This window comes from Capra hircus, chromosome 10 (genome assembly GCF_001704415.2).
Source record: "Capra hircus breed San Clemente chromosome 10, ASM170441v1, whole genome shotgun sequence".
Classification (NCBI taxonomy): Eukaryota; Metazoa; Chordata; class Mammalia; order Artiodactyla; family Bovidae; genus Capra; species Capra hircus.
In genome coordinates, this window is record NC_030817.1 from 92,963,807 (window position 1) to 92,985,453 (window position 21,647).

The 21,647-nt window shown below is 44.2% G+C and overlaps 1 protein-coding gene across 3 annotated transcripts; it reads left to right on the forward strand.

Moving 5' to 3' along the window:
• On the forward strand, positions 682-20,638 carry ZBED3 (zinc finger BED-type containing 3). Of its 3 annotated transcripts, none has more exons than XM_018053690.1 (4): positions 682-777; positions 2,123-2,176; positions 15,550-15,665; positions 16,916-20,638. In XM_018053690.1, the coding sequence occupies exon 4, from the start codon at positions 16,930-16,932 to the stop codon at positions 17,566-17,568; it is 639 nt and encodes a 212-aa protein (XP_017909179.1). In that variant the 5' UTR covers positions 682-777; positions 2,123-2,176; positions 15,550-15,665; positions 16,916-16,929; the 3' UTR covers positions 17,569-20,638. The 3 variants fall into 3 exon arrangements, with proteins under 3 accessions (XP_017909179.1, XP_017909180.1, XP_017909181.1); XM_018053691.1 differs by having other exon boundaries at positions 15,555-15,665; XM_018053692.1 differs by lacking the exon at positions 2,123-2,176 and having other exon boundaries at positions 699-777.

The following is a 21,647-nucleotide window of genomic DNA, read 5'->3' on the forward strand; positions in this document are numbered from 1 at the left end:
ACGTCCAGAAGTTTGGTAAGTCACTTGTTAAACCATCAGTGACCCGAAGTCCTTCATGGTTGTGAGTATTTACATCATGGAATTAGCAAACACTACAAATTAGGACTCCTCCTCCCTCGAGGTTGTTTCCAGCAGGTGATCAGCATGGCCCCTCAAAAGCTGATCTTTCGACCTGGAGCCTGGAGGCCAAAACAGTGGCGGAGCAGAGCCAAAGCTGCCTGCAGCAGATGTGATTTGATTGAGAAAGGAATCTTTGTTTTTGTAAATCACTGAGCTGTAGGGGTTGTTTGTTACCTCAGCATAATCCACCAAACACTGACCGATACACACCATGCTAACATGACTAGGTTTTCATGAACACCAGCGAGCCCTAACTTTATCTGTCCAGACTTTAGTTCAGGGGATTTCTTCCGACAACTTGAACCTGAAAGGATGAAAATTACACTCAGAGACTCAAGCCCAGGAACCCAGGTCTTGGAAGATTAATATAAAGATCTAAAAGTGTAATTATACTTGTAAAAAAATCACTAAACTACTACATCCTCTTTAAACCTGGGCAAACACAAGTCTGTCGCCGGTGGACTTGGACGGTTTGGGAGTGGTTTCCCAGCCCTTTCAACAACAGGTCCTCGCCCACGCCCCCTTCCCAGCCAGAACGGAGCGCTGTGTCTTTAAGGGGGACGCGCGGAGCTTTCCGCACAGGACATGTCTGCGAGGAGCCCCGAGGGGCTCTGCCATCCCGGACTCCCAGCCCACCGCCCGCTTCAGAGCTGATGGGTGAGTGTGGGCGCGCGCCCACGCGGAGACTGGGGACTCCCGGGGCGGGGGAGCGGCGGGGTCTGAGGGAGGCTCCCCGGGCCGGGCCGGATGGAGGAGTGAGCTGGGGACCAGCCTCGGGCCCCGGGGGACCGCAGAGGAGCCGCGACCCGCCGACGACGCCCAGACACCGGGTGCGGCAGGTGCCGGCCTGCCCTCGGCGGTGGTCGGGTCGTCCTTTACGTAAAAGATACGTCTGGACTCGGGATTCTGCATAAAGGCCTCGTGCAGTTTCTTTGTGCACCTCATTTTGCTCCTTTTCTACCATCTCTCGTCAAAAAAAGTTATTTAGGAATATCGAAAATATTGTGCTCTCCCCTTATTAAAGTTGCCTGATTGTAGTCAGGGCAAGTGGTTGGGGCCCTTTCTCTAACTGAGACTTTCTCTAATTCCCACTTTGGCGAGAAACTGTATGCAAGCTAGATACTCAAACAAAGACCCCTGTCCCTACCGTGCTCAAACAAAGGGATTTTCTGATCCTTTCGGAAAGGGCAGGAGCAGTTTGCTCTAATCACTTACGCTAACCTAATGCTGGAAGTTGACCCAGCAAAGTTATTTTTCCCTCCTTCAGAAAAAAAATACCTGCTACCATGAGAACTTCTAATTAGCCAAGACTACACAGATAATGGTTTTTAAGAGAAACTGTTATAGAAATTAGCTTGATAAATTGACATAATTAGGGTGATCCTTTGGTGCACTTTTCATTAATGTAATTATTTATATACTTTTTTGGACTATAAATAGCTTGAGGCAACAGATAATGAAAAAGTATACAATAAAGTATGCAAAAGTCAAGAGCCAAAACCAGGTAATTAAAATCGTTTTAGGAAGATCTTGAAAGTAGGACAGCTTTACATCCCTCTAATTCATTTAAATTATGCATTTTACAAGATTAAAATGGATCAGCACCCTTCTTTATTGGAACAAATGTATTCAATAAAGTAATGTAGGCCTGAAATAAAGGTCCACATTAGGGAAGATTTTCATTTAAAAAACATATTAATAATGTTGCTCAGCCTTTTAGCTAATGGTAGAGGTATCTCAGATTTTGGTTTATGACATTTAGAGATTATCTCTATATACCAGTTAATTAGTTGTGGGTCCAGTACAGGTTTTACACTCCATGTGTAACATTTTTCTAAACTTTTTCACTAAATTCCCTAACCGAGGTATCCATCCTTCACAATTTGGAAGCATTTTTAATTCATTTAAGCCTTCAGCCTGCTGACTACAGACTAATTTTTCTAATTGTCTGGTTATGTTTATAAATAGATTAATACATGGTAGTAAATTAATATTTCAACAGAGGTGGACAGCTAACAGATGAACTGTGGTTTCCTTGATACGTCAGTTGTCACAGGTAATTATTTGTATTAATTATTATATTCTGCTTTGATTAAAGTTACTGGTGGATAAAAATGTTTTTAGTGTCTTCACACAAGTCTGTGTGGCTTTCACATTAGAGTGAATTTCTTACCTAAGATCAGACAGGCTCAACCTACACATACTTGTTTATCACTCTGCTGGATTAATCCACCTAAAGTGATTAACCCTGGATGGACAAACAGAGCTTTAGCTCATCTCTTATTTCCTTTTGACAACATTGCCTGGTTCTTTGGCCTTTAGCTTGCCTGATATTTTGTATGTGTAAAGCTTAAGTATGAAATAGTAAAATTAACTTTCGTGGGTGGCTTACGAGCTGATTCTCAATGTTATAGTCATTTATGGTGTGTTTACACCATTATTTACACAAATTATTCATCCAGGTTCCAATCTCTTCCCTTATTCTCTATATTGATATTCTGGGAGATCATACTGAGAAATCTGGGTTTTAATCTCATAAGTTATTAAAAGAATACAACTTCTTCAGAGACCATCAAATGCAGAGGTAATTAACGCAAATGTCTTATCTTCCACCAGCTTAGACATCACCCCTTCCAATTAATAGATAATAGAATGAAAACTCATCAAAGGAGAATTCAGAAGCATCATACCATCAACAGTACTTTTTCCTTTTCTTGAAATAACCAAAGTCTGTCTACTCTTTTTTCCAGTTTTTTTTTTCTGCCTGAAATTGGATTCAAAATTTTCCACTGTTAATTTCATGCTAGCAGAGCTTTTATTTAGCTTGAAGAAATTTTATTTAAAATATGAGCTTGGAAGCCAAATTATACAACTAAAGAACTGCAGCTTTATTTTTTAGATTCAGCTCTACGGTGATGTGTTTTAGTAACCGTTGTACCGTGAGCAAGGTAGGGAAAGGATGCTTAAGCAGGGGTGTCTGCATGAACGTTTGTGTTAGGGTCCCGAACCCGCCCCTCCCCAGTCCTCATGAGTGAACACTGCTCTGACCTTTATCATGAGCATTAGCATGTTGAAGCATCTCTCCTCACCAGATGGCAGGCTTCTGGAGGGCAGGGACTATGTGGTTCTCCTCTTGGCATCCTGGGTGGCAAGCGCATGCCTGGCCCTGAGCAGGTACACAAGAAGAGTTTGAATGAAAGAGTGGATGGAGTGAATGGACCTAAGTCAAATAATCACATTCACTGGCATATTTCTGATAGTTTAAAAATTGTATAAGGGAAACAAACAGAACTTTAAAATTTTCATTTTCTTCTTTTTACCTAACCATATCAGTTAATAGATATTTGGTTTGGGGGTGTAATCAGTAAGGAAGAAATGCATATCACAGGACTCCAGCAAACTAGGCCTTCCTATATTATTTTATCTTCTGCTGCTGCTACTGCTGCTGCTGAGTCGCTTCAGTCGTGTCCGACTGCGTGACCCCATAGACGGCAGCCCACCAGGCTCCCCCGTCCCTGGGATTCTCCAGGCAAGAGTACTGGAGTGGGTCACCATTGCCTTCTCCATATTATCTTCTACTTTTCTGTATTATCTTCTACCTTCCTATTTTGCAGGAAGATCAACTGAGGAACTGAAAATAAATTTGGTCGATGATGGGGAAGTGGATCTATGATTCTTTTTTATTTGCCTTTTGTATTAAAAAAAAATCCTCAGAATTCTTCTTACTTAAACTACCTCCTCTATTGTATACAAAATGTTAAAAAGAAAAACAGCACTGCCTTTCAGCCACTAAGATCTTCAGGTGAGCATGTGTGAGCAGTAAATACTGCGAGCTTCCTTTTGTTCATATTTTGAAATGATAGAGTACTGGTGAGTCCAGTAGTGACATTACTTGCATTATCTGATTTTAGCTACCTGTTTATTAGGGGCAACTAATCTTACCATTTCCCCTGACAGATGGGGAGATGGAGGACTTGGGTGAGCTGGGGCTAAGAAGCATAAGATCAGGCTCATTTTGTTTAATGCAGTGTCCCCTGAGTGCCTGCCCTCTGCCGGGGAGACGAGTGAGGTGGGGTGCCCTCCCACAGCACCACCCGCCCTTCTCTGGATATAGAATCTCCTTTTGCCCAGGCAGGGGACAGCGAACTACCCGCTCGAAGCTAGCTCACACGCTGGGACCCCTCCAGGGCCAGATGGCAGCACACTATACCCCATGGGACTGTCCCCTCCAGCCTTCAGAGTTAAGGCTACCTAGGCCTGCCTGACTCACACACTTGAGGATTGTTTTATACAATTATTATTTATACATAAATATAAATATAGACTCTGCCATAGACATAACTCTGCCTAAGTGTAGACACATGACCACCTGCACGCTTCCTTAGCGCCCTTGTCTTTACTTCTTCCCTTTCTCCTTTTACATCAGCTGCTACCCCCTCAACCCGTAGTGTGTCCCCTTATTTTTCTTCATATATATAAAAGATCTATATACCCTATACAGATCTACTGATTATTTAATACAAGACCAGGGACGGCGGAGCCTGGGGCTGCCGTCTGTGGGGTCGCACAGAGTCGGACACGACTGAAGCGACTTAGCAGCAGCAGCAGCAGCATATTATACACATTTTTCTGCATCTTGCTTTTCTCCCGAAACATTATTCCAGAAATCTCTCTGGCAGAGCTCCCATCCAGTCTTTTTAATGGTGGCATAATATTCCCCAGGGTGACTACACATTGTTTACCCAGCCATTCCCCTGCCGATAGGCATCCCTTTGATTCCAGTCTTCAGCCATTCTAAACAACCCTATGACAAACATCCTAATACATGTTACTTTACGTATTGGTCCTTTTTAGTTACACAGAAGAGATGCCCAGGAGTTGGATCCCTGATTATATCTATTTTTAATTGATAGAAATTGCAGATTGGTTTTCCTAAAAGCCTTCCCATCTCCACTAGGGCTGCACGAGTACACTCTCTTCTCAGCCTCCCTTCCAGCTTCGGCTGACAGACCTCTTCGTTTGTGTTAGTATGAGGGATTTAACAGCAGACTTAATATAAGTGATGTGCATCTTTTCACAAATTTCCTGGCCGTCTGATTTCGCTCTTGACTCACTCAGCTACTCACATCTCTGGCCCATTTTTCAACTGGCTTGTTTGTCTGTTTCTTCCCAGTGTGTAAGAGCTCTTTGTGCATTGTGGTTGTGGCTGAAGATTCTAAGACTTCTCTTCCAAGCCCAGAGGATAGGAGCTTCGCTCAGTCTGCCCTGTAGGGATGGTTGAAATGAGCTCGGCGCTTGCATGGCAGAGCTAGGAAGGCTCTCCTAGGAATGGTTGGTGGCCACAGTTACTGCCGGTCACTCTTTAGAGACTGAGGGTTAAAAGAAGCCCCTTTCGAGAGAGAACGTGGCTGTTGTCGGAGGACTGAGAAGGTGAGGCAGTTCTGAACCATGCTGCCTTCCACTGGTCAAGACCTCCGAGAGCGAAGGCCTGCAGAGGCAGAGGAAGTCCCTCTGCCGCCCTCAGAGGGGCAGCACTGTGCTGGCCGACACTTGCGGTTTTTCTTGTCCCTGGCTCAGATGAGCACTCCACTAAATCCAAAGGATTAAATCATCAAAGTCAGTGCTTCTGATCCCTGTTTCCACTTTACATCTTACAACAGATGGCACTCCTGTATGTGGCACTCCTCTGGGCACCCCTGGTTTTGAAGAAACCTGTAGACATCTTGTAGGGAGATATAGCAGGACAGTAATTGGTCACCTCCAGCACTTGTAGGGGCACATCAGTAATAATAGCTCTCAGACTTTGGCACAGGTAGGAGAATCTGAAGCTTATATACCATTTTCAACCCCTATCTCAAGAAAGCATACAATCTCAAGATTGTAAAGCAGTAGTCTTGATACTATACAAAAACTTTAAATCTCTTGGTCTATAAATATAGGGACTCATGGTGAAAGTCACTCAGTCGTGTCCGACTCTTTGCAACCCCACGGACTGTATAGTCCATGGAATTCTCCAGGCCAGAATACTGGAGTGGGTAGCCTTTCCCTTCTCCAGGGTATCTTCCCAACCCAGGGATCAAACCCAGGTCTCCTGCATTGCAGGCAGATTCTTTACCAGCTGAGCCATCAGGAACTCACAGTACTACTATTTTCTATTATCTCCACTTTGTGTATTTCTAGTAGTAAAAAAGGTGGTGTACTCTGGAAAGATAAGATTCTAATTTAGAAGAAATAGAATTCTAAAAAAAGAAAGGTAGAAAAAAATTTAGGTAAAGTTAGATTACCAAAAAAAAGTCTAAAACCAAAATCTGGCTCTGTTTACTAAACATTAAAAAAGTTACTCTTGAAGGGGATCTGTAACTCCCCTCTCATCCCACCGCTCCAGCTTTGGGGGTTTAGTGGTTTAGTAAATCTCTTGAGGGAAATTTAGCCTTTAATTTCTTAAGACTTTTAAACCTAATTGTCATATTCAAACCAATGCCTATTATATCAGAAGATATGTAAATAGATATTTCTCTTGTTGAAAGAGGCCTGGACTTATCTTTTTTGATGATTCTGGTAAAGTCGCTTTTTGGTTTTTTTTTTTTAAGTCAAGAGATAATGTTAAATATCCTGCCTAATCTTGGAGGAATTACTTGGTGGGGGAAAAAACAAATGAGACTTAGAAAACTATAATGCATCTGTAACGAGCAACTGAATTAAAAGCTTCACTGTATACTATTATTAAAGCAACTGGTGGTGCCGCAGAGTTGATTTGGGCGGCACGGGCCCGGGTGTGGTCGGGGGATTACCATGGTGCTGGTCTCTGCAGTGCACGGCACTCTGGATGCTGGCTGTGCATGCCAGGGACTGCTGAGCACCCAGCCGACCTCCATACCCCCAGTCCATGTGGGTCCCAGCTCCCTCCAGGACTTTCATTTGTTAGTTTCTGCTGTGAGGAAATTCAAGGATGAATGAGCTGGGACAGCTGAGGCAGGAAGCCAAGTAGCTGTGGAATCAGACCCAGAGATCAAGCCCTGAGCCTTTGGAGTGGGAGCACTGACTCCAAGACCCTGGCCTACCAAGGAGCTAACCCTGCTGCTGCTGCTAAGTCGCTTCAGTCACGTCTGACTCTGTGCAACCCCATGGACGGCAGCCCACCAGGCTCCCCCGTCCCTGGGATTCTCCAGGCAAGAACACTGGAGTGGGGTGCCATTTCCTTCTCCAATGCATGAAAGTGAAAGTGAAGTTGCTCAGTCGTGTCTGACCCTCAGTGACCCCATGGACTGCAGCCTTCTAGGCTCCTCCGTCCATGGGATTTTCCAGGCAAGAGTACTGGAGTGGGGTGCCATTACCTTCTCCGGAGAACTAACCCTCAGTTCAGTTCAGTTCAGTTCAGTCGCTCAGTCGCGTCCGACTCTTTGCGACCCCATGAATCACAGCACGCCAGGCCTCCCTGTCCATCACCATCTCCCGGAGTTCACTCAGATTCACGTCCACCGAGTCAGTGATGCCATCCAGCCATCTCATCCTGGGTCATCCCCTTCTCCTGCTGCCCCCAATCCCTCCCAGCATCAGAGTCTTTTCCAATGAGTCAACTCTTTGCATGAGGTGGCCAAAGTACTGGAGCTTCAGCTTTAGCATCATTCCTTCCAAAGAAATCCCAGGGTTGATCTCCTTCAGAATGGACTGGTTGGATCTCCTTGCAGTCCAAGGGACTCTCAAGAGTCTTCTCCAACACCACAGTTCAAAAGCATCAATTCCTCGGCACTCAGCCTTCTTCACAGTCCAACTCTCACATCCATACATGACCACAGGAAAAACCATAGCCTTGACTAGACGGACTTTAGTCGGCAAAGTAATGTCTCTGCTTTTGAATATTCTATCTAGGTTGGTCATAACTTTTCTTCCAAGGAGTAAGCGTCTTTTAATTTCATGGCTGCAGTCACCATCTGCAGTGATTTTGGAGCCCAGAAAAATGAAGTCTGACACTGTTTCCACTGTTTCTCCATCTATTTCCCATGAAGTGATGGGACCAGATGCCATGATCTTCGTTTTCTGAATGTTGAGCTTTAAGCCAACTTTTTCACTCTCCTCTTTTACTTTCATCAAGAGGCTTTTTAGCTCCTCTTCACTTTCTGCCATAAGGGTGGTGTCATCTGCATATCTGAGGTTATTGATATTTCTCCCAGAAATCTTGATTCCAGCTTGTGTTTCTTCCAGTCCAGCATTTCTCATGATGTACTCTGCATAGAAGTTAAATAAGCAGGGTGACAATATACAGCCTTGATGTACTCCTTTTCCTATTTGGAACCAGTCTGTTGTTCCATGTCCAGTTCTAACTGTTGCTTCCTGACCTGCATACAGGTTTCTCAAGAGGCAGGTTAGGTGGTCTGCTATTCCCATCTCTTGAAGAATTTTCCACAGTTTATTGTGATCCACACAATCAAAGGCTTTGGCATAGTCAATAAAGCAGAAATAGTTTTTCTGGAACTCTCTTCCTTTCTTGATGATCCAGCGGATGTTGGCAATTTGATCTCTGGTTCCTCTGCCTTTTCTAAAACCAGCTTGAACATCTGGAAGTTCATGGTTTATGTATTGCTGAAGCCTGGCTTGGAGAATTTTAAGCATTACTTTACTAACATGTGGTGAAGTCACTCAGTTGTGCCTGTCTCTTTGTGACCCCATGGACTGTAGCCTACCAGGCTCTTCCATCCATGGGATTTTCCAGGCAAGAGTCCTGGAGTGGATTGCCATTTCCTTCTCCATACTAGCGTGTGAGATGAGTGCAATTGTGCAGTAGTTCTTTGAGCATTCTTTGGCATTGCCTTTCTTTGGGATTGGAATGAAAACTGACCTTTCCCAGTCCTGTGGCCACTGCTGAATTTTCCAAATTTGTTGGCATATTGAGTGCAGCACTTTCGCAGCATCATCTTCAGGATTTGAAATAGCTCAACTGGAATTCCATCACCTCCACTAGCTTTGTTCGTAGTGATGCTTCCTAAGACCCACTTGACTTCACATTCCAGGAGGTCTGGCTCTAGGTGAGTGATCACACCATGATTATCTTGGTTGTGAAGATCATTTTTGTACAGTTCTTCTGTGTATTCTTGCCACCTCTTCTTAATATCTTCTGCTTCTGTTAAGTCCATACCATTTCTGTCCTTTACTGAGCCCAACTTTGCATGAAATGTTCCCTTAGTATCTCTAATTTTCTTGAAGAGATCTCTAGTCTTTCCCATTCTGTTCTTTTCCTCTATTTCTTTGCATTGATCACTGAGGAAGGCTTTCTTATCTCTCCTTGCTATTCTTTGGAACTCTGCATTCAAATGCTTATATCTTTCCTTTTCTCCTTTGCTTTTTGCTTCCCTTATTTTCACAGCTCTTTGTAAGGCCTCCCCAGACAGCCATTTTGCTTTCTTGTATTTCTTTTTCTTGGGGATGGTCCTGATTCCTGTCTCCTGTACAATGTCATGAACCTCCATCCATAGTTCATCAGGTACTCTGTCTATCAGATCTAGTCCCTTAAATCTATTTCTCACTTCCACTGTATAGTCATAAGGGATTTGATTTAGGTCATACCTAAATGGTCTAGTGGTTTTCTCCACTTTCTTCAATTTCAGTCTGAATTTGGCAATAAGGAGTTCATGATCCAAGCCAAAGTCTACAAAATCAACCCCAAACAATTAAGAAAATGGCAATAGGAACATATATATCAATACTTACTTTAATTTTAAATGGATTAAGTGCTCCAACTAAAAGACACAGAGTGGCTGAATGGATACAAAAACAAGACCCATATATATGCTGTGTACAAGAAACCCACTTCAGACCTCAAGACACATATAGACTGAAAGTGAGAGGATGGAAAAAGATATTCCATGCAAATAGGAAGAAAAAAAAAAGCTGGAATAGCAATCCTCATATCGGACAAAATAGACCTTAAAATAAAGAAGTTACAAGAGATAAGGAAGGACACTACATAATGATCAAGGGATCAATCCAAGAGGAAGACATAACAATTGTAAATATCTATGCACCCAACATAGGACATAAGACAGTACATAAGACAAACACTAACAGACATAAAAGGAGAAATTGCCAGTAACACAATAATAGTAGATGACTTTAACACCCCACTCACACCAATGGACAGATCATCAAAACAGAAAATTAATGTGGAAACACAAGTCTTAAGTGATACATTAATGAGATGGACCTCATTGATGTCTTCCATCTAAATGCAGAAGAATACACCTTCTTCTCAAGTGCACATGGAACATTCTCCAGGATAGATCACATCTTGGGTCACAAATCAAGCCTCAGTAAATTTAAGAAAGCTGAAATTGTATCAAGCATCTTCTCTGACCACAACACTATGAGACTAGATATCAATTACAAGAAAATAACTGTAAGAAACACAAACACCTGGAGATTAAACAACACATTTCTAAGCAACCAACATGTTACTGAAGAAATCAAAAGGGAAATCAGAAAATTGCTAGAAACAAATGACAATGAAAACATGACAACCCAAAACCTATAGAATGCAGCAAAAGCAGTTCTAAGAGGGACGTTTACAGCAATACAATCCTGCCTCAAGAAAGAAGAAAAACATCGAAGAGACAGCTTAACTTCACACCTAAAACAACAGGAAAAAGAACAACAACAAAAAATTAGTAGAAGGAAAGAAATCATAAAGATCCGAGCAGAAGTAAATGAAAGAAACAACAGTAAAGATTAATAAAACTAAAAGCTTGTTCTTTGAGAAGATAAAATTGACAAGCCTTTAGCCAGACTCATCAAGAAAAGAAGAATCAAACCAACAAAATTAGAAATGAAACAAGCGAGGTTACAACAGACAGTGCAGAAATACAAAGGATTATAAGAGACTATTATGAACAACTATCTGGCAATAAAATGGATAACCTGGAAGAAATGGACTGATTCTTAGAAAAGTTCAATCTTCTAAGACTGAACAAGGAAGAAATAGAAATTATGAACAACCCAATTACAAGCACTGAAATTGAAGCTGTGATAAAAAAATCTCCCCAAAAAACAAAAGCTCAGGATGAGATGGCTTCACAGGAGAAGTTTTAGAAGCCATCCTTCTAAAACTCTGTCAAAAAATTGCAGAGCAAGGAACACTTCCAAACTCATTCTACGAGGCCACCATCACCCTGATACCAAAACCAGACAAAGACAATACCAAAAAAGGAAACTACACGCCAATATCACTGATGAACATAGATGCAAAAATTCTCAACAAAATTTTAGCAAACAGAATTCAGGAACACATTAAAAAGCTCATACACCATGATCAAGTTGGGTTTATTCCAGGATACAAGGATTCTTCAATATACGCAAAGCAATCAATGGGATATACCGTATTAACAAATTGAAAGATAAAAACCATATGATAATCTCAATAGATGCAGAAAAAGCCTTTGACAAAATTCAGCACCTATTTATGATTCAGTTCAGTTCAGTTGCTCAGTCGTGTCCGACTCTTTGCAACCCCATGAATCACAGCACGCCAGGCCTCCCTGTCCATCACCAACTTCCAGAGTTCACTCAGACTCACGTCCATCGAGTCAGTGATGCCATCCAGCCATCTCATCCTCCGTTGTCCCCTTCTCCTCCTGCCTCCAATCCCTCCCAGCATCAGAGTCTTTCCAATGAGTCAACTCTTCGCATGAGGTGGCCAAAGTACTGGAGTTTCAGCTTCAGCATCATTCCCTCCAAAGAAATCCCAGGGCTGATCTCCTTCAGAATGGACTGGTTGGATCTCCTTGCAGTCCAAGGGACTCTCAAGAGTCTTCTCCAACACCACAGTTCAAAAGCATCAATTCTTCAGCACTCAGCCTTCTTCACAGTCCAACTCTCACATCCATACTTGACTACTGGAAAAACCATAGCCTTGACTAGACGGACCTTAGTTGGCAAAGGAATGTCGGCTTTTGAATACGCTGTCTAGGTTGGTCATAACTTTCCTTCCAAGGAGTAAGCGTCTTTTAATTTCATGGCTGCAGTCACCATCTGCAGTGATTTTGGAGCCCAGAAAACTAACGTCTGACACTGTTTCCACTGTTTCCCCATCTATTTCCCATGAAGTGATGGGACCAGATGCCATGATCTCGTTTTCTGAATGTTGAGCTTTAAGCCAACTTTTTCACTCTCCTCTTTCACCTTCATCAAGAGGCTTTTTAGATCCTCTTCACTTTCTGCCATAAGGGTGGTGTCATCTTAAAATTCTTCAAAAAATGGGCATAGAAGGAACCTACCTCAACACAGTAAAGGCCATATATGATAAGCCTACAGCTAACATTATTCTCAATGGTGAAAAATTGAAAGCATTCCCCCTAAGATCAGGAACAAGACAAGGGTGTCCACTTTCACCACTATTATTCAACATAGTCCTGGAAGTCCTAGCTATTGCAATCAGAGAAGAAAAAGAAAGAAAAGGAATCCAGATCAGAAAAGAAGTAAAGCTCTCACTGTTTGCAGATGACATGATACTGTACCTAGAAAACCCCTAAAGATAGTATCAGAAAATTACTAGAGCTAATCAGTGAATTTAGCAAAGTTGCAGGATACAAAATCAATACAAAGAAATCACTTGCATTTCTATATACTAACAATGAAAAATCAGAAAGAGAAATTAAGGAATCAATCCCATTCACCATTGCAACAAAAAGAATTAAATATCTAGGAGTAAACTTACCTAAAGAGACAAAAGAACTGTACACAGAAAATTATAAGACACTAATGAAAGAAATCAAAGATGACATAAACAGATGGAGAGATATTCTATGTTCCTGGGTAGGAAGAATGAATATTGTGAAAATGACTATATTACCAAGTGCAATCTACAGATTCAACGTGATCCCTATCAAATTACCAGTGGCATTTTTCACAGAACTAGAACAAAAAATTTCACAATTCATATGGAAACACAAAAGACCCTGAATAGCCAAAGCAGTCTTGAGAAAGAAGAATGGAGCTGGAAGAATCAACCTTCCTGGCTTCAGATTATACTACAAAGTTACAGTCATCAAGGCAGTAGGATACTGGCACCAAAACAGAAATACAGACCAATGGAACAAGATAGAAAGCCCAGAAGTAAACCCATGCACCTATGGATACCTTGTTTTTCACAAAGGAGGCAAGAATATACAATGGCGAAAAGAGAGCCTCTTCAATAAATGGTGCTGGGAAAACTGGACAGCTACATGTAAAAGAATGAAATTAGAACACTTCCTAACACCATATACAAAGATCAGCTCAGAATGGATTAAAGGCCTAAATGTAAGGCCCAAAACTACAAAACTCGTAGAGGAAAACAGGCAGAACACTTGATGACACAAATCAAAGCAAGATCCTCTACGACCCACCTCCTAGAGTAAAGGAAATAAAAGTAAACAAGTGGGACCTGATTAAACTTAAAAGCTTTTGCACAGCAAAGGAAACTATAAGCAAGGTGGAAAGGCAACCCTCGGAATGGGAGAAGATAATAGCAAGCGAAACAACTGACAAAGGATTAATTTCCAAAGTATACAAGCAGCTCATACAACTCAATGCCAGGAAAACAAACAACCCAATCAAAAAGTGGGGAAAAGACCTAAACAGACATTTCTCCAAAGAAGACATAGAGATGGCTAACAAACACATGAAAAGATGCTCAACATTGCTCATTATTAGAGAAATGCAAGTCAAAACCATAATGAGATATCACCTCACACCGGTCAGAATGACCAACATCAAAAAATCTACAAACAATAAATGCTGGTGAGGGTGTGGAGAAAAGGGAACACTCTTGCACTGTTGATGGGGATGTAAATTGATACAGCCACTATGGAAGATGGAGAGATTCCTTAAAAAACTAGGAATAAAACCACCATATGACCCAGCAATCTGAGTCCCAGGCATATACCCTGAGGAAACCAAAACTGAAAAAGACACATGTATCCCATTGTTCATTGCAGCACTATTTACAATAGCTAGAACATGGAAGCACCCTAGATGTCCATCTACATATGAATGGATAAAGAAGTTGTGGTACATATACACAATGGAATATTACTCAGCCACAGAAAGGAATGCCTTTGAGTCAATTCTGATGAGGCTGATGAACCTAGAACCTATTATACAGAGTGAAGTGAGTCAGAAAGAGAAAGATAAATATTGTATTCTAACGCATATACACAGAATCTAGAAAAATCGTATGAATAATTTATTTACAGGGTAGCAATGGAGAAACAGACCTAGAGAACACACTTATGGACATGGGGAGAGGGGAGGAGAGGGTGTGATGTATGGAAAGAGTAACATGGAAATTTATATTACCATATGTAAAATAGATAACTAATAGGAATTTGCTGTATGCCTCAGGAAACTCAAACAGGGGCTCTGTATCAACCTGTGGGGGGGGGCGGATAGGGAGGGAGATGGGAAGGAGGTTCAAAAGGGAGGGGAAATATGTATTCGTATCACTGATTGATGTAGAGGTTTGACCAGTGAGCCAGTGAAGTTGCTCAGTCTTGCCGAACTCTTTGCGATCCCGTGGACTGTAGCCTACCAGGCTCATCCATCCGTGGAATTTTCCAGGCAAGAGTACTGGAGTGGGTTACCATTTCCTTCTCCAGGGCATCTTCCTGACCCAGGGATCGAACCCATGTCTCCCACATTGCAGGCAGATGCCTTACTATCTGAGCCAGCAGGGAAGCCCAGAAAACAAAAAATTCTGTAAAGCAATTATCCTTCAATAAAAAAATTAAAAAAATCAACTTGTCTTTTCTGTTCTCATCTTTGTCTCCAGTCATCCCTAGTTGCCTTTAGCAAAAGATTCTGGAACTTCACCATCTCCACTGCTGCTGGTTTAAAAGCTGACAGAGGGAGCACTGGCCATCTCACTGCCCAGGATTCTCCCAACTTGGCCTGAATTTTCCCCATGAAAGAAGTTCTCAGGAGAGCTCCAAGTTGTTCTCATTGTTTAAACTTCCAAAGCAGATTTGTTGAGAATCATACATTTGACCCTTTGTGAAGTTATTTTCTTAAAGAAGAAATGTCGCCTTTTCTTTCTCCCTCCTCCTGTGATAGGTCATCACATTGGGAAACACTCTCAATAGAGAAGACCTTGCAATGAGAGGCACTGTGTTGTGTTCAGACCCCTTTAACTACAACTATTTGTTGGACAAAGCAAACAACTATTATTTTTCCTTGGAACTGACCAACCTTTCTATCTTGCAAATATATAGAGAGGGCCATTTAGTTGGGATAAGCAGCACAGAGAACTAATTTTATTTGTTTCATGACTGGAGCAACTATGAGAGGGTTGGGAAAATGAACACCAGAGGGTCAAGGCACGAGCTAGTATTTCTAGTGTCTACTTTTAGGGCTGTTTAATTGAATGTATTTTACTGGCTGCCTGTCCTCTGACTTTACTCCTAGCACAGCTGATGGTTCTTGAGATCTCAGAAGTCACGCTACGCTGTTTCCACCTGAGAACTTGGGTCTGCTGAAAACCCTGAGGCAATGACCGAGACTGCCCATCGCCTCATTTGAAGGTAAAAGTTTACAAAACTGCCCTGTATATTGCTTTTTCCTAAATGAGATGTGCATTTTAATGACTCTTAGGACAATTTTCTCATAAGCACATGGTTTTTAAAATCACAGAAAGATATTTTTATCTTGAAAAAAGTTTTCTCTGAAAGCTTTTTAAAAAGCTGCTCAGTCCTAGCACTTAAGGTCTAAGAAACAAAATTTTCATTCCTAAAACTCTTTTCCCCACTCCTTCCTTCTGTAACACTGCAAGAAGAATTCAAAAGGGAGCCTTTCTTTTATTCGGAAAAGGTCAGTTTCTTTTAAAAGAGCATAAAAGAGACTAGTTAAAACTAATATATATATAAAGCACTTTTTAAACTTATGGGAAGCTTGGCTTCCCAATTTTAGTCTCAGTACTTGTTAGGTAAGGATCCAGTGAATTTCAAAGACTCCTGGTTATGGAAAGAAGGCCTAGGCATCTTCAACATTTTTTTTTTTCCTGAGTAATTAACGTGCTGAAATAAACAAATGAACATACATACTGAAGAAGACTTATTTCTCAAGGGCACTTGCTCCTTGGAAGAAAAGCTATGGCCAACCTAGACACCATATTAAAAAGCAGAGACATTACTTTGCCAAGAAAGGCACGTCTAGTCAAAGCTATGGTTTTTACAGTAGTCATGTATGGATGTGAGACTTGGACTATAAAGAAAGCTGAGCGCCGAAGAATTGATGCTTTTGAACTGTGGTGCTGGAGGAGACTCTTGAGAGTCCCTTGGGCTGCAAGGAAATCCAACCAATCCATCCTAAAGGAAACCAGTCCTGAATATTCACTGGAAGGACTGATGCTGAAGCTGAAACTCCGATACTTTGACCACCTGATGCAAAGAACTGACTCACTGGAAAAGACCCTGATGCTGGGAAAGATTGAAGGCAGAAGGAGAAGGGGACGACAGAGGATGAGATGGTTGGATGGCATCACTGACTCGATGGACGTGAGTTTGAGTGGACTCCGGGAGTTGGTGATGGACAGGGAAGCCTGGCGTGCTGCAGTCCATGGGGTCGCAAAAAGTCGAACACAACTGAGCAACTGAACTGAACTGAGAAAGAAATGCAAGTGACTATTCAAACTACAGGATTTTGTCAGTAGTGAGAAAGAGGCATGGTTTCTTCACAGGTTAAATCTAGTCCTAGAAGCTGTGTGTTGGAGCGGTTGTCCCGTGGCACATGTAATTTTGCGGTCATTAATTTAACCCTGTCTCCCTCCGTGCAGGCGCTGCCTAAAGAATGAGGAGCGAAGAGCCGGCCGTGACCATGGAAGAGACCGGCGGGCCGGACGCGGCTGCGGGCCGCCTGGGGGCGCCCTACTCCGAGGCCTGGGGGTACTTCCACCTGGCTCCCGCGCGCCCTGGCCACGCGGCGGGTCCCTGGGCCACCTGCCGGCTGTGCGGGGAGCAAGTGGGCCGCGGCCCGGGCTGGCACGCGAGCACCCCGGCGCTGTGGAAGCACCTGAGAAGCGCGCACCGGCGGGAGCTGGCGGAGAGCGCCGCCCGCCGCTCGCCGCCCGCCGCCCCTGGCCCCGTCGCGGCCGCCGAGGGCGACTGGGCGCGCCTCCTCGAGCAGATGGGCGCGCTGGCCGTGCGGGGCAGCCTGCGCGAGCGGGAGCTGGCGCGGCGCGAGGCGGCCGTGGAGCAGGGCGAGCGCGCCCTGGAGCGCAGGCGGCGGGCGCTGCAGGAGGAGGAGCGCGCGGCGGCCCAGGCGCGCCGGGAGCTGCAGGCCGAGAGGGAGGCGCTGCAGGCGCGGCAGCGGGAAGTGAGCCGGCGCGAGGGCGCCTTGGCCCCGGCGCCCCCGCTGCACGCTCCACTCAAAGACGAGCCCGAGGGGGAACCCAGGGACGGCTGCGTCATCACGAAGGTCCTCCTGTAGGTTTTGGCCGCTCCCACCTCCCCACTCCACGTGTGGCCCGCGGAGTGGCGTCTTCAGCCTCACCTGGGAGCGGGATTTCAGTCCCTTGACCCCTCTGCCAAACTGAAATCGCCAAATGCAGGGTCTTGAGAAGCAGAACCAGAATATGCTCGTGACCCTCTCCGGCGGCCTCCTCTGCTGGTGGCGTTTCGTGGGACTCGCGCAGGCGGTGGTTTTCCTCTGACCGCCTTTGGAAAAGAGTCCACCGGCCCCGTGAACCTACAGCACTTGGAGCCACGGCCATTCTTTGGCTGGTAACTTTGAAAGGACCGAAACTTCCTTACACACCAAGGACTACCACACCATGTGTCCGCAACCCAGGGTAGAGTGTGCATTGAAACGAGGATCAGGCATTTTTACCCCCCAAAATTTTACTTCCTAACGAGTAAGTCTTTGATGAGTAGCCCTTGCCCAGCACCAAGTTCTGAACAGGAGGCCGTTTAGTTTCCAGAACTGCTCATTACCCTATCATTCCTAGTGCCTTAGGAAGGCAGTCCTGGAGAAGCCCTCTTTTTGCTCCCCTCCCCAGCTGGCCCCCCAGTACCAAGCGCCTTGTCTCACCTCCGCCATCTTCCTTCCCCCTTTGCAGGCCTGATGGCAGCTGTGGTAAGTTTCCCCTCTTGACTGCCTCACACCTGCCACCTTTCTTGCAAGGCCTGACCTCAGCCCTCCTTGACAGGAAGGGAGCTTCCTCCCCCTCGTCTCCTCAGTCCTCAACCTGGGCCAAGGGGAAGGCACCCTCCCATCTGAGGCCACCTCCTTCACCTTTTTGGGGCCTTTGGTGGTTGCCATGCTAAGTCATGTCCAACTCTTTCGACGCCATGGATTGTAGTCCCCCAGGCTCCTTCCCAGGCAGTAATATGGAGTGGGTTGCCATTTTCTACTCCAGGGATCTTCCCCATTCAGGGATCAAACCCACGGCTCCTGCGTTGCAGGCAGATTCTTTACCACTGAGCCACCTGGGAAGCCCCATGGATGTCTTACAGAATGTCCGATACTCTGGATTTGTCTGATTGTTTCCTTAGGCCAAATTATGTACTCCTTCTTGGTTCATCTACCCAGAGAGCTGCAACAGTCACCTCCGTGCCAGAAACTCCTGACTACCTCCAGCCTCATGTGTTCTTCCCAGGTCTGTCCTTCGTGTTCAGTCCCCTGCAGCGTATCTCCCCCTTTACTTGCACACCTTGCCACTGGGGATGGAAGGGGTAAATGCATTCAACTCCACATCCCCACCCCTGACCCAATGACTAAGAATTACTGGGCTCTTAAAATGTGTCAGGTACATTTGCCTCTCACTTTATTTCCATAGCAGCTCTCTGGGGAGGGGGGCATACGAACACTCTGCCCATTTTACAGCTAATGAAACAGAGAGGGCTTAAGTGGCTTGTACAAGATGACAGCTGGTAAGTAGTAGTGTCAGCAGTCCCATCCAATCTCTACCTCCAGATGCTGTGTTCCCGGCTGCTGTACTGTTGCCCCTGTTGCTCACTCATCCCAGCTGACCCGTTTGCTTCCTAATTCCAGCTCCAGGTCGTACCATCAGTGACACTGACATGTACTAACCACTCACCATGCCAGAGCTGTGCAAAAATGCTGGACGAGAATAACTGCCTACCGTGCAGCAACCCCATGATATAATTACTCTTACGCCCACTTTGCAGAGGAGAGACAGGCTCAGAGGAACTAAGTAATGCTGAGGAAGAATGGGATTTGGGCACCAGTCTTGCTGAATCCTAGGCCCCTGATCTGTTGAGTCTATTTCTAGTGGCTCAGTTGGTAATGAAGAAGACCCAGGTTCGATCCCTGGGTCGGGAAGATCCCCTGGAGAAGGGATGGCAACCCACTCCAGTATTCTTGCCTGGAGAATTCCATGGGCACCAGGAATTCCTGGTGGGCTACAGTCCACGGGGTCACAAAGAGTCAAATACGACTGAGCAACTGAGACTTTCACTTTTACACCTGTCTTCCTTCTGATGTCACCTGCCCAACTCAGGACCCAGTTATCATTCAGCTGGGATTCACCTTTCCATCCTCATCTTCTCACACTACCACCTACCTGACACTCAGCTTGGCCAGAGGAATTCTTCTGACAATGACTGTATCACATTTCCTGCTCAAGACTGATCACCCATCCTCTACAAGCTCTCTTTGTGGCCTGACAGTCAAGTCCCCTCCAGCCCTGTGCCAGTCTCCTCTGTCCCCTCCACACACGCTGTGTGCCTCAGCCAGACTCGACTCCTTGTTCTGATGTGTCCTGGTCTTGGCACCTCTGTGTCTGTTTGCACTTCCACCTCTTAAAAAAAGCCCCTCCATCTGAGTATGAAAAGTACCACCCATTTTCTAAGAATAAACTCAAATTTGACTCCCTACATGACGCTTTCCTGGATTCTCATCATTCAGAAATGATTCTTTACTTCTCTGGACTCTCAGCATTTTGTATCTTAAAGCCCTTAGGAAGGCCCTCTGGTGTGTACCGTTGGGAGCTGGGCTGGTGTCCACTCATCCGGCTCCCCCAGTGTCTTACCTGTGGCAGCTGCTCAATAAATATTTGAGGCGATAAACCCATTCAGTTTTCCCAGTTAATACAATTATTCCTTTATCTTTAATTCTGAGTGGAATTCCTAACAGAAAAAAGAAGTAGCCTAAAAGGAAGTAGCAGTAAATTTTTAAAAGCTGTTTAGTCAGTGAACTTTTAATGTGTCAGTTTGGGGCTGTTTGGTTTGAATCTAATCACGAGGTATATCAATTATCAGGAACACTTTTCTTAAAATTATTTTTTTCATTACACAATTAATATAAATGCAATGCCCCAATCTAGGAAGAAAAACTGAAAGAAAAAATCTCCCAAAGTCCTATCATCTTAGACTGCTATTAACATTTTATTTGTCTGTCTCCTCCAATTTTTTATTACTCTAAAAATAATGTTATTTCTATTAAGAACTGAAATGTAACTTCTTCATGTGTGTTTATAATTGGGCTGTACAGTCTGAATTTGGACTTTTAGGAAGGAAGAATAAAATACAAATGTCACGCTTCGGTTTCACCAATTGTTCAAACCATTAAAATAAGCAAAGAGTGACTTAGAATCTTAACCACTCTTTCAAGAAGGGTGGCTAATGGGCGGGTGCCCCAGTCATCTGTTCAGGGGATGGGGAAAGCAATTAGCCTGACTGATGACTTACTACTGGTTGTGGGAGTTAAAACACTTTTTACACTTCTGCATTGCTATAGCTTTTTCATATCAAGCATAAATTACTTTTATAATTAAAAATAAAAATTACTTCTTGCAAATGGAAAATCCTTACTATCAGCATTCAGCTTATTTAAGATACACAAAACTTCCCACACAAGAACTGGGATAACCTGCAATTCCAGAAAAGCCTAGAAGGAAATGCAGTCCAACTCCAAGGTTGGACAGATGAGAAAAATAAGCCTGAGTGGCTCATCCCCTTAGTGGCTACGATGGCTCACCTGACTCCGTCCTCATCAGATACTCTGCCTCTCTGGTCCTGAGGGCTTCTGCTGGCTCACCTGGCAAAGCACACGGGCTACCAGGACCAACTGGCTGAGCTGGCATCCTGTCAGGTGAGTGCTGGGATCTGAAAGTGCAGAGGTGGGTTCCAGGGGTAGCATCAGTCTCTGTGGCCCAGTCTGCTCACATTAGAGCTGTCACTGCTAATGGGTGATGGGGATGTGCCCTTCTTATACTGGCAGAACTTCCCTGATTGATACAGTAAGGCTTGCAAATAGCAGCAGACAGTTGCTGCCTTTGAGGGCAAGGCACATGGCAAGATGGAGGGCTGGAAGTGGGATGCAGAATGCCCTGAATCCAACTCCTGAACCCCTGCCATGATGTCAAGTGATGGGCCACTTCTTTTAAGTTGAGATTCGGCAGAGGAGAGGGTGTAGGCAAATCAGGGTAATGACAACCAAGACTGAAAGAGTGAGGGCTCTTTATGCACCTAAGGTGTCATCCTTGGAGGCTGGAGAAGGGAACGGCTTGCTTAGTTTAGGCTGAATTTCTACTTTAGAAAGCTGTC